Here is a 15,865-nt window from a genome sequence, read left to right on the forward strand (position 1 = left end):
CAATGCATCCGAAACACGCAGCCACAGGTCAGACGACAAGACCTCGATGTCGGTAACTTACCTCTGACCCAAGGTGCTCTGTACCAAGTACACTTATAAGCAACCTTGTGTTTGAACGTGCTGTTTGTTATGGACAAACTGTGACTAGCACAGAAGTCCAATAACATCCCACCAAGGATCAATAGTCAATGCTTCAGCATGACTTAATTACTATGGGTCACGGACATTACTGAAGACTTGCTGCGCAACAGGGAATCGGTCACAGCTTCTCTGGCCAGCCTGCGAATCCCTTCCTGCACCAAACCTTCACCAAACACGTCAGTTGTTGTCCGTGAATCCAGAAGGTTGGCCTGAAACAGAGAAGAAAGCTCAGAGTAAATAGAAGTCTTATTTCTAGAGGAACAAGATACACTTCTCATCTGATTACGGTGCTTCAAGTGTTTGTGCTCAGTAACAGTATTTCTTCACCTCTTCCAGAGCGATGAAAGTGGACAGAATATCTCCAGCCTGGCCAGAGGCGATGTCATCACCCAACAAGTTGTCCGTCAAGGTGGTAGCCATCTCTTTTTCCCTCTGGGCCTGGAGCTCCCGCTCTTTATTGACGGGCAGGTTTCGGACCTCTTCCACAATCCTGGATGAACACATTTACAGTCAGAGCAGTTCATCATTCTACGGTCCAGGCGGACCTTTTCATAATAGCCGTTGACAGACTGAAAGTAAAATAAGGTGTTTATCAGCTGTGCTGTTGAACCTTACTTTATCAACTTCTGACGAATCTCCTGGAACTCTTTCTCATTCCTGTCGATGGCTTCTCTTAACAGGACGAGATTCTCAAAGTTCTCCAGAGTCAGGTTCGTCAGGCAGCTGTCGTGCCACGGTGTCTGGCGCTGGGTCATGCTGGTTTTTGCGACCACTTCATCCACATGTACCAGATCCTTCTGGGATTCATCTTCTTCTGACTGTTATTAAGACAAAAGTTTTAGTTGGAATAAAATAAGAGGAAAATCATGACTTACATGCAGACAATATTAATATGTTCAGGTAGAGTAGGGGGTTAAACTGGGTATTTGCACGCTGTTGTTCTCAGGAGGTGAAGCTAGGATGTAAAGCAGGCTTACCTTAGTGGAATCCGTTTCCACAGCTAGTTCTTGATTGGTGATAATCACAGAACTAAAAAAGTTAAGGAAGATGAACCCACAGCTGAAGATGAAGATGAAGAAGTACACCAACGCAGCATAGCGAAGTGCTTCATCCACACTGAAATGGACAGAATATTAAATTAGACAAAACTGTCAGCAGAGTGGCTATAAAATATGAATCTTCACCAAATACAAACGTGCCAAAACAGATGGACGTACACTGAAGTTTACTGCACTCGCATATGTTCACCTAGTGTTCTCTTTCAGAACTGACACTTTTACTTATTTAGTTATAGTCAGAGATCCAGACAAGAGCTGCTTACCCCTTAAATCCATAGTAGATTTTAAACCAGCCATTCTGGGTGATGCAGATGAACAGAGTGTACAGGGCTGTAGGGAAGTCTCCAAAAGCAGATGGAACTTCATCCCCAAACAGCATCACTCCACACAGGCCAAACATCTAGAGCACAATCAATAACAGAGCATTTCAGACACAGCGTACAGCATTTCACCATGAACAAAACACAAGTACAGAGACCTTATCTTTTGGATCGTTTCTGAGATTTTATCATACAAATACGAATTGTGGAAGAGCACATACCACCATGAAGCACATGATGAGGATGAAGATGTTCAGCAGTGCAGACATGGAACGGGCGATGCTGTTGAGTGCTCTGGAAAATCCCTCGGAAAAAGCAAACAGCCTTACACTCCGAAAGAGTCGCAGCGTTCTGGAAAAGGAGAAAAGAAAGAAGCACAAATATTGAACAGTTACAAACTGTGAGCTCAGTCTGAACAGATACACCATCACTCTCCTCTTTTCCATCCTTTTATGAGGAACACTGATCTAGATGAAAAACCTGAGGAGTTTTAAAATGTGGGAACACGTCACTGTAATTTTCCTCACCTGATGATCCTATTTTGGCTTGGGGGCAAGAATCTGTACCCCACCATCAGACCCAGACTGACCAAGAAATCCAGGACATTCCACCCACTCTGCAGATACAGAAGAAATAATGATCAAATAAGACTTGATGAGACACAGCAACCTTCTACAAGGAAAATATGGATTAATAGAAGTAAACATTTTGAGAAAAAAAACAGTACCATCCAGAAAATCCTGAAACCGTAGGTGAACTTGAGAACAATCTCTGAAATGAAAGCGGTGAAGATGATCCACTCCCAGATCAGGAATGCAGTCTCATGGTCCTGAAATTACAGTCAGAAAGAGAGTGGAGTTTAATATACAGGGTTTCTGAAAGTACACTCAAACACAAGTACCAGAAACATCACCTGTCCTACAAAACACACTGACAGAAGCACAGAACTGTACTGTAGGGTTAGTCAGTCAGTGGGAGAGGGAACATGATCGAACTGTCTGAAAATATCTGGTGACATCAAGATTTTGGGTTCTCACCTTGGCAATCCTCGAGTTGGTCTGGACGCTGATGATGATGCAGTTGAGGAGTGCAATGACCAGGATGAGGAACTGGACAATTGGGTGCTCCACAATATACTGGAACATTGCAGAGATGTAGTTTCCAATGTTGTACTCCGTCTACATGTGAGAAGAGAAGAGTGAGAATTATTAACATCTCAGAACTTTTGGTCAGGACTCAAAGGCCCAGTGAAGAGCCAAAGCTGGTCTTATAAAGGTCTTAGGATTTATAGTAGAGCAATTCCACAACTCAGCACATGATGGATTAAACCCAGTGACTCCTTATAGTTCATTACTGAAGTGAAACTCCTTTGTCTTTCTTACATTTTCGTGGAGCAGCTCCATGAAGCCCTCTCCTGGTTCCTCCACTTCCTCCATCACGGACTGTGGTTCCAAAGAGGTTTTAGATGTTTTCTGCCCCCAAAAAGACAGACATTCATTTAGACTCTATATCCATACACACATCTTACACAAAATGTATTTACCAAAAGCTCTGGAAAGAACCTGAAAAAACAGGTAAATGGAGAAGTTTAAGAGAACAGGTAAAAAAGAACCTGGTCCACCTTGAGCATGGCGAGGTGCTTCTGGTTCTGTCTGCTGGGAGACAGAAGGGCTTTCTCCTCTCTTACTTCCTCCTTCTTCTTCTTCTTTTGGTGATCGCTCATCTCTTCTGAGACTCGATCAGCTGCTGTCTGCTCCTTAAAAGCTCCGCCGCTCTGTTCGTTACCATGGAATCTCTCTCACTCTATGACGTCATAAACGTTCCACCATCAAACGTCACCCAGCCGACAAGCGCATCTGCTAGTTAGCGCATATGCTAGTCTAGTTGGGTCACGAGGACTGATCACATGTCGTTGATCTGAATACTAAGTGATTGTAAATGGACAGAATATTCATATATGATATTATCTAGTGGTCACTGATCAATAAAAATGAAGATTAAAATATTAGAATTATTAGAACAGAATATTTTTTATAGATATACTTATATTTATAGGCGGTTCACTGACAACTGTAAACATGGAGGATCAACTTCCGGTTGATAAAACCAACCCCTTTATTGCTGGAAGTGTTTCACTGAAGTCATTCTGAATTTGTGTTAACAGTTAACAATTTAGCTCCACTTTAAAGAAAAAATAATGAATATTGATGAAATATAAAGGTTTAGGTTGTGTTCGATACACTACCCGTATTGTGATATTACAGATTAGCATTACCTGAAGGAAATACAGAGCTTGCAAATAAGTAAATAAACCTTTCTGCAGCTTCTTTAAAAAAAAACTTGTCTAAAGAAAAATTTCATCAACGATGTGTTTAAAAATGAAAAAGAGGAAAATCCATAAACTAAAGATTTCATTGTTTTATAAATATAAGATATGTTACAGTCTGTTCCACATCAAACACACTGATATTTTTATCATATTTTATATTGGGAATTTACATCAACAAAAGTTACAAAATTTATATTTAGATTTCACATTTATACATTTTTATCATTATATTCCCCTCATAATAAGCACCTTCAGATATCAAACATGTCTGGGGGATTGACTGCTTATGGGGTAAGGGACGTTTATTAAATAATAAAGAAATATTTATTGAAAATTTTAAATTCATCAAGAATGTCGGACACGTGACCAGTAGAGGGCACTGATCTGCAGGTTTTTGGTAAAGACTGAAACTTACATTGTAGCCACATTAAAGTGAATACCACATTTAATGCCTGCTTATTTAATAATAAAATAATATTTAATATTTGTTATACTGCATAAATTCAATGAGTTTAAGATGTGGACAGGTAATAATTTTAACACACTAAGCTACTAATCACAGGTAGGCCGGAGAGTGACAATCAGGAACTGCTGAATATTTACCTTTACATTTAAATACAGACAGTTCTGACACTCTAAGAAAGAGGAAAGATAGAAAATGAAGGCTTGTGCAGGTTTAAATATTTTCATATGCCAGGTGAAGTTCAGTGACTTGGAAATTGTTTTGTCTCCATTCCCTGACTCACACTCACCAATAACCATTTCTCGGAGCTGTGTGGAGTGTTCTTTCTTTAGTCTTCATGGTGTCTTCATTTGTAGGGAGGAATACTGATTAACCAGTGACTGGAGCTTCATTTCTATTTTCTTGTGCATCCAGTTAAAACTGGAGAAGGTGGTTTTGTAGAAAGCTAGTTTTTTTTAATCCGACACCCTACTTTCAGTCTGATGGCTTGGGGGAAGAAGTTATTGCAGAGTCTGGTCGTGTTGGACCTGATGCTGCGGTACCTTCTTCCTGATGGCAGGAGGGAGAACAGTCTGTGTGAAGGGTGGGTGGGGTCATCCACAATGGTGGTTGCTTTGCGGACGCAGCGGGCAGTGTAAATGCTAATAATAACTTACCTCAGCATTGCAAATAATTATTTACCTCAGCAGTGCTAATAATTATTTACCTCAGCATTGCTAATAATTATTTACCTAAGCAGTGCTAATAATTATTTACCTTAGCAGTGCTAATAATGATTTACCTAAGCAGTGCTAATAATTATTTACCTCAGCAGTGCTAATAATTATTTACCTCAGCATTGCTAATAATTATTTACCTCAGCAGTGCTAATAATTATTTACCTCAGCATTGCTAATAATTATTTACCTAAGCAGTGCTAATAATTATTTACCTCAGCATTGCTAATAATTATTTACCTCAGCATTGCTAATAATTATTTACCTAAGCAGTGCTAATAATTATTTACCTTAGCAGTGCTAATAATTATTTACCTCAGCATTGCTAATAATTATTTACCTCAGCAGTGCTAATAATTATTTACCTCAGCATTGCTAATAATTATTTACCTCAGCATTGCTAATAATTATTTACCTAAGCAGTGCTAATAATTATTTACCTCAGCATTGCTAATAATTATTTACCTTAGCAGTGCTAATAATTATTTACCTTAGCAGTGCTAATAATTATTTACCTCAGCATTGCTAATAATTATTTACCTCAGCATTGCTAATAATAATTTACCTCAGCAGAGCAAATAATTATTTACCTCAGCATTGCTAATAGTTATTTACCTCAGCAGTGCTAATAATTATTTACCTCAGCATTGCTAATAATTATTTACCTCAGCAGTGCTAATAATTATTTACCTTAGCAGTGCTAATAATTATTTACCTCAGCATTGCTAATAATTATTTACCTCAGCATTGCTAATAATAATTTACCTCAGCAGAGCAAATTATTATTTACCTCAGCATTGCTAATAGTTATTTACCTCAGCAGTGCTAATAATTATTTACCTCAGCATTGCTAATAATAATTTACCTCAATATTGCTAATAATAATTTACCTCAGAGTCTGCATAATAATTTACCTCAGCATTGCTAAAAATGATTTACCTCAGCATTGCTAATAATTTACCTCAGCAGTGCTAATAATGATTTACCTCAGCAGTGCTAATAACTATTTACCTCAGCAGTGCTAATAACTATTTACCTCAGCAGTGCTAATAATTATTGAACTCAGCAGTGCTAATAATTATTGAACTCAGCACTCAGCAGTGCTAATAATAATTTACCTCAGCACTCGGCTAGTGCTAATAATAATTTACCTCAGCACTCGGCTAGTGCTAATAATAATTTAATCTCAGCAGTGCTAATAATAATTTACCTCAGCACACAGCAGTCCTAATAATAATTTCATCTCAGCATTGCTAATAATAATTTCATCTCAGCAGTGCTAATAATAATTTACCTCAGCAGTGCAAATAGTAATTTCATCTCAGCATTGCTAATAATAGTTTACCTCAGAGTATGCATAATAATTTACCTCAGAGTCTGCATAATAATTTACGTCAGCACTACTAATAATTATTTACCTCAGCAGCGCTAATAATTATTTACCTCAGAGTCTGCATAATAATTTACCTCAGCAGTACTAATAATTATTTACCTCAGCATTGCTAATAATTATTTACCTCAGCACTCATCAGTTCTAATAATTATTTACCTCAGCATTGCTAATAATAATTTACCTCAGTAGTGCTAATAATAATTTACCTCAGCAGTGCTAATAATTATTTACCTCAGCAGTGCTAATAATAATTTCATCTCAGCAGTGCTAATAATAATTTACCTCAGAGTCTGCATAATAATTTACCTCAGCAGTACTAATAATTATTTACCTCAGCAGTGCTAATAATAATTTACCTCAGCAGTACTAATAATTATTTACCTCAGCAGTGCTAATAATTATTTACCTCAGAGTCTGCATAATAATTTACCTCAGCAGTACTAATAATTATTTACCTCAGCAGTGCTAATAATTATTTACCTCAGCAGTGCTAATAATAATTCCATCTCAGCATTGCTAATAATAATTTACCTCAGTAGTGCTAATAATAATTTATCTCAGCAGTGCTAATAATTATTTATCTCAGTAGTGCTAATAATTATTTACCTCTGCATTGCTAATAATTATTTACCTCAGCAGTGCTAATAATAATTTACCTCAGCAGTGCTAATAATAATTTATCTCAGTATTGCTAATAATTATTTACCTCAGAGTCTGCATAATAATTTACCTCAGCAGTACTAATAATTATTTACCTCAGCAGTGCTAATAATTATTTACCTCAGCAGTGCTAATAATAATTCCATCTCAGCATTGCTAATAATAATTTACCTCAGTAGTGCTAATAATAATTTATCTCAGCAGTGCTAATAATTATTTATCTCAGTAGTGCTAATAATTATTTACCTCTGCATTGCTAATAATTATTTACCTCAGCAGTGCTAATAATAATTTACCTCAGCAGTGCTAATAATAATTTACCTCAGCAGTGCTAATAATTATTTATCTCAGCAGTGCTAATAATAAGTTTAAAATTAAACTATTCCACAGTCTCACTCACTCACCTCCAAACTAACCAAAATAAAGAAAAAACACACAGGATAAATTAGATTTTTGTAAATTACATAATTTATATAATGTGGGTCTACAAAAAGCATTAAAGTAATGAAGTTATGGGTGGAGCACAGGCCGTTAATATGAGTGCAGACAAGAGAACAGAGCCAACCCCTACTGTACAAATCCTACACAGAGTGAGTGGAGACTGTAGAAGCTAAACATTACATTAAATGAATGAAAAAACACCCAAAACCCCAATTAATATAACATTAGTGCTAACTCATCATCTACTGAGGGACAAGTTCATGAAATATCACTTCTAATTTTCTTATTAATAATACATTTCAGTAAGTAGTTTCACCAAGCTGCCCTGAAACCATCAACATAGCTAACAGTAAGTTAGCTAGCTAGTGCTAGCTTCATAGCCGTCTTCTCTGAAGTAACTTCATGTTATTCAGTATTTTTGAGTTTGATTATAACTTCACTAGCTAAGTAAACTGTCCATAATGCAGTTTATTACATTTATGACCATGTATCTCATATTTAGCACATAACACAATATTTGACCCTCTTTAAAACGTTAGCTGGTTAATTCTGAATATTCAGCTAGCTCGCTAACATGCTAGCTTATTAGCGACTAGCTACGCGTTTTACAAAGTCTCAGCTAGCTAGCTGATACCAAATTAAGCAAACAAGATAGAAAAGGCGGTTATCAAATATATTTATTTTGAACAATATTTACACTTATATCCACAGTAATCTTACAATATCCACACACCCCAGCGTTGTCACAAAGTGCAGTAATGACGAGGCTGTGTAGTTTTTTTCTTTTAACTGTTTATCTGAACATCAATCTTCTTTCCATCAGGTCAAATTCCACCTATTTCTCCTTCCTCGCCCTTCTCTTTCCATCCTCGACTGCTTAACCTCTCTCCATCATCTTTCTGCTGCATCTCTATCTCTATATCTATCTCTCACTATTCATCTTTTAGACCAGTTGCCAGATGTCCACCTCTGTCCTTCTGTTTTTAACAGGAATATAAAATAAAAGGTTGATAGAAAACAGAAGGTTGGCCTGAAACAGAGAAGAAAGCTCAGAGTAAATAGAAGTCTTATTTCTAGAGGAACAAGATACACTTCTCATCTGATTACAGTGCTTCAAGTGTTTGTGCTAAGTAACAGTATTTCTTCACCTCTTCCAGAGCGATGAAAGTAGACAGAATATCATGGCCAGAGGCGATGTCATCACCCAACAAGTTGTCCGTCAAGGTGGTGGCCATCTCTTTCTCCGTCTGGGCCTGGAGCTCCCGCTCTTTATTGATGGGCAGGTTTCGGACCTCATCCACAATCCTGGATGAACACATTTACAGTCAGAGCAGTGCATCATTCTACGGTCCAGGCGGACCTTTTCATAATAGCCGTTGACAGACTGAAAGTAAAATAAGGTGTTTATTAGCTGTGCTGTTGACCCATACTTCATCAACTTCTGGCGAATCTCCTGGAACTCATTCCGGTCAATGGCCAAACTTAACAGGACCAGATTTTGTCAAAAGTCAGGTTCGTGAGACACCTGTCATGAGACTGTGTCTGGCGCTGGGTCATGCTGGTTTATGCGACTATTTCCTCCACATGTACCAGATCCTTCTGGGATTCATCTTCTTCTGACTGTTATTGTGACAAAAATAATTCAGTTTGAATAAATATAGAGAAAGAAAAATGACTTATATGCAGACAATATTAATATGTTCATCTTGCGTATCTTTAAGTAGGGGGTTAAACTGGGTATTTGCACACTGTTGTTCTCAGGAGGTGAAGCTAGGATGTAAAGCAGGCTTACCTTAGTGGAATCTGCTTCCACAGCTAGTTCTTGATTCATGATAATCACAGAACTAAAAATGTTCAGGAAGATGAACCCACAGCTGAAGATGAAGAAGTACACCAATGCAGCATAGCGAAGAGCTTCATCCACACTGAAATGGACAGAATATTAAATTAGACAAAACTGTCAGTAGAGCGGCTATAAAATATGACTCTTCACCAAATACAAACGTGCCAAAACAGATGGACGTACACTGAAGTTTACTGCACTCACATATGTTCACCTAGTGTTCTCTTTCAGAACTGACACTTTTACTCATTTAGTTAAAGTCAGAGATCCAGACAAGAGCTGCTTACCCCTTAAAACCATAGTAGATTTTAAACCAGCCATGGGTGATGCAGATGAACAGAGTGTACAGGGCTGTAGGGAAGTCTCCAAAAGCAAATGGAACATCATCCTCAAACAGCATCACTCCACACAGGCCAAACATCTAGAGCACATTTAAAGACAAAGCTGTTCACACACAGCGTAGAGCATTACACCATGCCCAAGAGAAGGAGCGGGAGATGCTGTTGAGTGCTCTGGAAAATCCCTAGAAGAAAGCAAACAGCCTGACACGCCGAAAGAGTCGCAGCATTCTGGAAAAGGAGAAAAGAAAGAAGCACAAATATTGAACAGTTAAGAATTGTAAACTCGGTCTAAACAGATACATCATCACTCTCCTCTTGTCCATTTCTTTATGAGGACCATTGATCTAGATGAAAAACCTGATGAGATCTTAAAATGTGGGAACACGTCACTGTAATTTTCCTCACCTGATGACCCTATTTTGGCTTGGGGGCAAGAATCTGTACCCTTGATCAATCTAAGAGCCAGATTGATCAAGAAATCCAGGACATTCCACCCGCTCTGCAGATACAGAAGAAGTAAAGATCAAATAAGACTTGATGAGACACAGCAACCTTCTACAAGGAAAATATGGATTAATAGGAGTAAACATTTTGAGGAGGTTCCAGGAGAAAACTGTAAAAAACAATGCCACCAAAAAAATACTGAAACCGCAGGTCAATTTGAGAACAATCTCTGAAATAAAAGCGGTGAAGATGATCCGCTCCCAGATCAGGAATGCAGTCTCATGGTCCTGAAATTACAGTGAGAAAGAGAGTGGAGTTTAATATACAGGGTTTCTGAAAGTCTCAGAAACATCACCCGTCATCACCTACAAAACACACTGATAGAAGCACAGAGCTGTGCTGTAGAGTTAGTCAATCAGTGGGAGAGGCAACATGATCGGACTGTCTGAAAATATCTGGTGGCGTTAAGATTTAGTGTTCTCACCTTGGCAATTCTTGAGATGGTCTTGGCGCTGATGATGACACAGTTAACCAGAGCAATGACCATGATGAGGAACTGGAGAATGGGATGCTCCACAATATACTGGAACATTGCAGTGAGGTAGTTTCCAATGCTGTACTCAGTCTACATGTGAGAAGAGAAGAGTGAGCATTAATTACAAGCCACCTCAGGTTCTCATGCTAGGAGACAGAAGGGCTTTCTCCTCTCTTTCTTCTTCCTTCTTCCTCTGATGATCGGTCATCTCTTCTAACGGAGCGGTTAAAGAAGCTCCTCCATCAGAAACACGTCTGTCTGAGACTCGATCAGCTGCTGTCTGCTCCTTAAAAGCTCCACCGCTCGGTTCATGATGTTGATCTAGATAGAGAAGTAACTGCAAGGTGACAAAAATTAAATAATTTAAAAATATATAAAACTATACAGCTCTGTGCAGATGTTTTAGATATCTGTGATAATTAAGAGTTAAAAAGCGGCTTTTCTGAGCAAGTGTTTATTTCCTCAGTAAAACATTAATATTAAAATAAATACTAATAACATTCCTATAGAAAGTTGTGGTTTTTCATCACTGTGTTCATTAAATCATCTCCAAAGTTCTCCTCATGGGAGTGTAGTATTATTTATAGTTATCATCCAATACAGGGCGTTTCTAGACTAGTTTTACCTCTGCTTGTCTAATCATTTTACTAGTTAATAATAAGAAGAAGATTATTATACTAGTAATATTGCTGTCACTCACATGTATGAACTATTCTCTTTGCTGAATAAAACTACATGTGAAATAGTGATGTCATCTTTGCATCATCAGCTCATGTTAGTTGGAGAAGCCAGGCTTTTTAATGAGGAGGTTACTGCTATATTGGCGAGCTCGCGACGCTCATTTTACAAGCTTGTGTTATCAGAGCCTCTTTCACTAGCTAGCAGAAATACAGCCTATGCTAACGCTACTGATGCCTTTTCTTTACTGTTCTCATGTGTGTGTTGGTAAGTTATCCGCTTATAAAAGGCCTTAACTAAAGCACACACAGCTCTGAGCTGCATTACCTTGTCTGTTGAGTGTCTGACAGCATTAGCTGCTCAAGCTTTTGAACAGACTCTGGGGCATGATGGGCATTATTGCACTGCTGCCACCTACTGGCTGAGTAGATCACTGCAGGATGGAAGTGGTGTACAGGTGCTCCTAATAAAGCTGAAGTACGATTTACATTTTTTTACTCAAGTATAAAAGTACAAAATGCTACAAAATGGACTGAAGTCTTGTGCTGTTTGTGTTTGTGTTACTCGGCCAATGTCTGTAGGTCTGGTTGGACACTCTGCATTACTGGCTTTTTAACCCAATAGAGCCACATCAGCACATCAGCCTCACTGAACACATAGTCAGTTCATGCCAGCCTACAGAACACATGAGGGGCAGAGTTGTACTGTGTGTGAGCTGCAGATGTATTTCCTGCACTTGATGCAGGTAGACTGAGTCTTTCTGCTGCTACAGACGTACACCACATGCACAGCATCTTACACCTACTTCAGATTCTGCAGATGGTTGTTCTGTGGGTTGGGCTGAGAGGGCACCAGCATCCTCCTCCTGAATCAACAAAAATGTGATCTTCAAATTCTGAAAGATCGTTCTCTTCATCATCTCCCCAAACGTCTTTCTCTTAAAAAGTGATTTCCAAGCCCCTTTAAGCAGAGACTCTTCTCTCCATCTTGATCAGCTGTGATGCAGAGCAATACTGGCAAATCTGTTCACTTATCCATCCTAATTTGCAGGTAGGATAGAGTGAGCACATACAGAAAGGTTTCCACAAGACAGAGACTAAAATGTGCAGGAATGTTGGAGCAGACATAAACTGGACAAGAACTGAATGGCTCACAACTTGTTTTTGCTTAATCCAGAAAAAAACATAGGTTTTACTAATTGATCCAAATATGAATAAATCCAAAAATTCCAAATATTACTGTAAAATTAAATGGATTCTCAGTCATAACCAGCAGCACTGTAAAAAACCCAGGAGTTGTTTTGACTCTGGCTTCTCATTTGATGCACACATCTGTTACATAGTTAAAATGGCCTTCTTTCACCTACGTAATATTGCCAATCTGCGTAATGTACTCTCCTTACATGACACAGAGAAGCTGTGTCCTATTCTCTCGTCCCTGCACTGGTTACCAGTTAAATTCTGCATTGATTATAAAATAAATGTTTTGGCCCCACAATACCTTGAGGAACTTCTTAAACCACACAACCCATCACGTACACTTCGTTCACAACTCCTGGCTTTAGAAGAACCAACACTGGAGGAAGAGCTTTCTCTTATAAGGCTCCCCAACTCTGGAATAAACTTCCTATTGGTGTTCGGGACTCAGATAATCCATTAATGCACTGTACTGTTATCCTTGCTGATGGAGCTTGTAAGAATACTAACACATTTGGACTGTACAGCTCTCTGTTCACAGGTCCCTGATCAGTGCTGCAGTCTCTCTAATCTACTTCCTTTACAGGCTGCACATCAGTCTATTCAAACTCCTAAACACATCATCATTTTCTCTTTTGTTTTCTCTCCCCTGTGTGCTGAACTGCCCTCTGCTGTCTGCTTGCTGCTGATCCGAGTCCATTTGTGGTCGGTTGCCCTTGCCTACACTTTGGATCCTGTCCCCCTATATTACCCCCCAAATTTGAATTGAATTGACAGGTTTTCAGTGCTTGAAATGTAACCACATGCAAACACACACACACACACACACACACACACACAAGGCTATGTAGAAGAAGGACAGAGTGTAAAAAAAAAAAAAAAGTAAAAAAGAAAAAAAAATGTTTTTTTTTTTAATGCTCCTTTTGAGTTTTTGATTTACACACATAATAACAGTCTAGATTTCAGGTCTTATTTTAGAATTCAGTTCTTTTCACTATGACTCGGGGGGTTCTGAGTTCGAATCCCGAGCCATGCCGCCTTGCCATCAGTGGCTGGAGTCCAAGTGAGCACAATTGGCCGTGCTCTTTCCTCTCATCACTCCTAAGTGATGTTGGCAGGCATAGTTCTGTTAGCTGGTGCAGTGGAGCTGCGGTTCAGCATGTTTGCGGGGGCTGGCTTCGCATGTATTGTTGGAGACATGGGTTAAGTACCCTCCGAGTGTCAGGAGCATTTCTAGGAGCTACAAACGTGTGGGTTAATTGGCAGAACCAGAATGGGAGAAACAATAGCTAGCGTGCACAACTGACTAACATTTATGAAGGCACTGTTTCCTGAAAACAGGGAGACATAAATCAACCCTCAGGAAAGCCTGTGCTTTTTCTTAATTCTAAATTCTACACACTTACTAAGACTTCTACTGTAAACACATGTAGACCACATAACGTACACGGCCATAATTAATGTGGAGGTATAAGTGACATTTAGCAGACTTCATGACAACAGTTTACCTGAGACAGAAGTTGCTGTTAGAACAAGGGTGTCCAATCCTGACCCTGATGAGTTTATCTCCAGTCCTAATCTAACACACCAGAACCAGGTCATGAAGACCTTCAGGGGTATCAGAGTATTAGAACCATGTGTTGGATATGAACTCTCATAGATCTCCAGAACTGAGCACCACTGTGTCTAAACATGGTTAGAGAGGATTTTGGAGGAGCTTGTGACACTTTCCACCTTTCTCACAGAGTGCAGTAATGACAAGGCTTTGTAGTTTTTTCTTTTCACTGTTTATTTGTACTATTCTCTTCTTTACACCAAATTCCTCTAATTTCTCCTTCCTCACCCTTCCCTTTCCATCCTCGCCTGCTCAACCTCTCTCCATCACCTGATCACCATCATCTTTCTGCTGCGTCTCTCTCTCTCTCTCTCGCTATGTTCTTCATCTTTCACACCAGCTGCCAGATGTACCTCTGTCCTCCTGTTTATAACAGGGCATAAAATAAAGACACAGAATATTAATGAAGAAATGATGAGCTCCATACAGCTGCTATCAGTGATCATTTTAGACCCACTGGTCTGTAATTAGTTTACCAGGCTCTTTTCAATTTCCTGACAATATAAACAACTGGCTATTTCTTAATATTAATATATTTTTATTTCTTAATAAAATATTTCAGAATAAAATACAGATTTTTTAAAATGTCTTTAAAAAGTATTACTTACCAGTTCTTTGATTGAAGGTCATTCAAAGAGACACCAGTTTCAAAAAAATGAACAAATAAAAGTACAGATAGAAAAAAGTAAAAAGAAACAAAACATAGAAGATAAAACCCCCCAGTGAGCAAGCCAAAGGCGACAGTGGCAAGGAAAAACTCCCTCAAAGCTGGAGGAAGAAACCTTGGGAGGAACCAAGACTCACAAGGGGAGACCCATCCTCCTCTGATCAAAACCAGTTAGAAATTAATAAACCAGGTCTCAAGCAGCTGTTATCTCCATGGCACTAGTGGCCTTCAGATCTTCACCCTGAAAAAAAAATCACCAGAACAACTTTGTATTAAAATCTCAACAATAAAGAATCAAAAACCTAAACTGACTCCAAAAAGATCATTAAACATCTCCAGCTGATTCAAACACGGCTGCAGGAGTTTAAATCAGAGCCAAGAGAAATAAAAAAAAACACAAACTTACCTCATCTTACCGCTGGACTTTACTTAATGTTACCTAACAACCAGTTTCACCCAGAAGATGTTGTGGAATGCCTAATCGTCTTTTTTCATATTCTTATCCACTTCATTCAGCTCAGGGCCTGCAGTGGCAATGGGGGAAGCACAGAAACCCAGGCATCCCTGTCTCCAGCATCCCAAGGCGCTCCCAGGCCAGCCAGGAGATATAATACTTCCAGCAAGTCCAAGGTTTACCTCGGGGTCTCCTCCCAGCTGGCTGTGCCCAGTACATCTCCAACAGGAGGCAACTGGGGGGACATCCTTATCAGACGCCCCAACAACCTCAGCTGGCTCCTCTCAATGAGAAGGAGCAGCGGCTCTACTCTGAGACTCTCCCAGATAACAGAGGACATAACCTCATTTCAACCGCTTGTGTCCGTGACCAGGGTGGGGATGTAGTTCAGCTGGTAAATTGAGAGCTTTCTGAGGTCCATGCAAGAGCTTTCAGCAATTCCAGGCGAATCTCATCCACTCTAGTGCCTTGTCACTGTGAAGCTTTTTCACTACATCAGTGACTTTGGCCACAGACGAATTCTGCCTCCCTGGAAGTCTCCAGCTCAACCTTCAGGGTAGAAGGCATGTTC

At 39.2% G+C, this 15,865-nt stretch overlaps 1 protein-coding gene across 1 annotated transcript; it reads right to left on the reverse strand.

The window, feature by feature from the left end:
- Window positions 1-203: 203 nt before the first annotated feature.
- Window positions 204-15,634, reverse strand: LOC140561399 (cation channel sperm-associated protein 4-like). Its single transcript, XM_072686583.1, has 17 exons — window positions 15,477-15,634; window positions 14,527-14,536; window positions 10,634-10,774; window positions 9,712-9,785; window positions 8,952-9,002; window positions 8,670-8,826; window positions 3,132-3,293; window positions 2,902-2,961; window positions 2,557-2,697; window positions 2,247-2,348; window positions 2,047-2,135; window positions 1,741-1,870; window positions 1,463-1,599; window positions 1,119-1,257; window positions 757-959; window positions 469-631; window positions 204-350 (listed from the first exon to the last, which is right to left on the reverse strand). The coding sequence occupies exons 1-17, from the start codon at window positions 15,632-15,634 to the stop codon at window positions 204-206; spliced, it is 2,064 nt and encodes a 687-aa protein (XP_072542684.1).
- Window positions 15,635-15,865: the final 231 nt, after the last annotated feature.

Source organism: Salminus brasiliensis, chromosome 8, assembly GCF_030463535.1.
Source record: "Salminus brasiliensis chromosome 8, fSalBra1.hap2, whole genome shotgun sequence".
Classification (NCBI taxonomy): Eukaryota; Metazoa; Chordata; class Actinopteri; order Characiformes; family Bryconidae; genus Salminus; species Salminus brasiliensis.

What these genes read in the sequence shown, in the direction of transcription:
- LOC140561399 (XM_072686583.1), bottom strand. Translation starts at nt 15,634, where the DNA reads ATGTCCTCTGTTATCTGGGAGAGTCTCAGAGTAGAGCCGCTGCTCCTT. An exon ending in ATTCGCCAGAAGTTGATGAA is followed by an intron (nt 8,827 to 8,951) that starts GTATGGGTCAAC and finishes GTGTTCATCCAG; the next exon opens with GATTGTGGATGAGGTCCGAA. An exon ending in CTTTCATCGCTCTGGAAGAG is followed by an intron (nt 3,294 to 8,669) that starts GTGAAGAAATAC and finishes GGTAACGAACAG; the next exon opens with AGCGGCGGAGCTTTTAAGGA.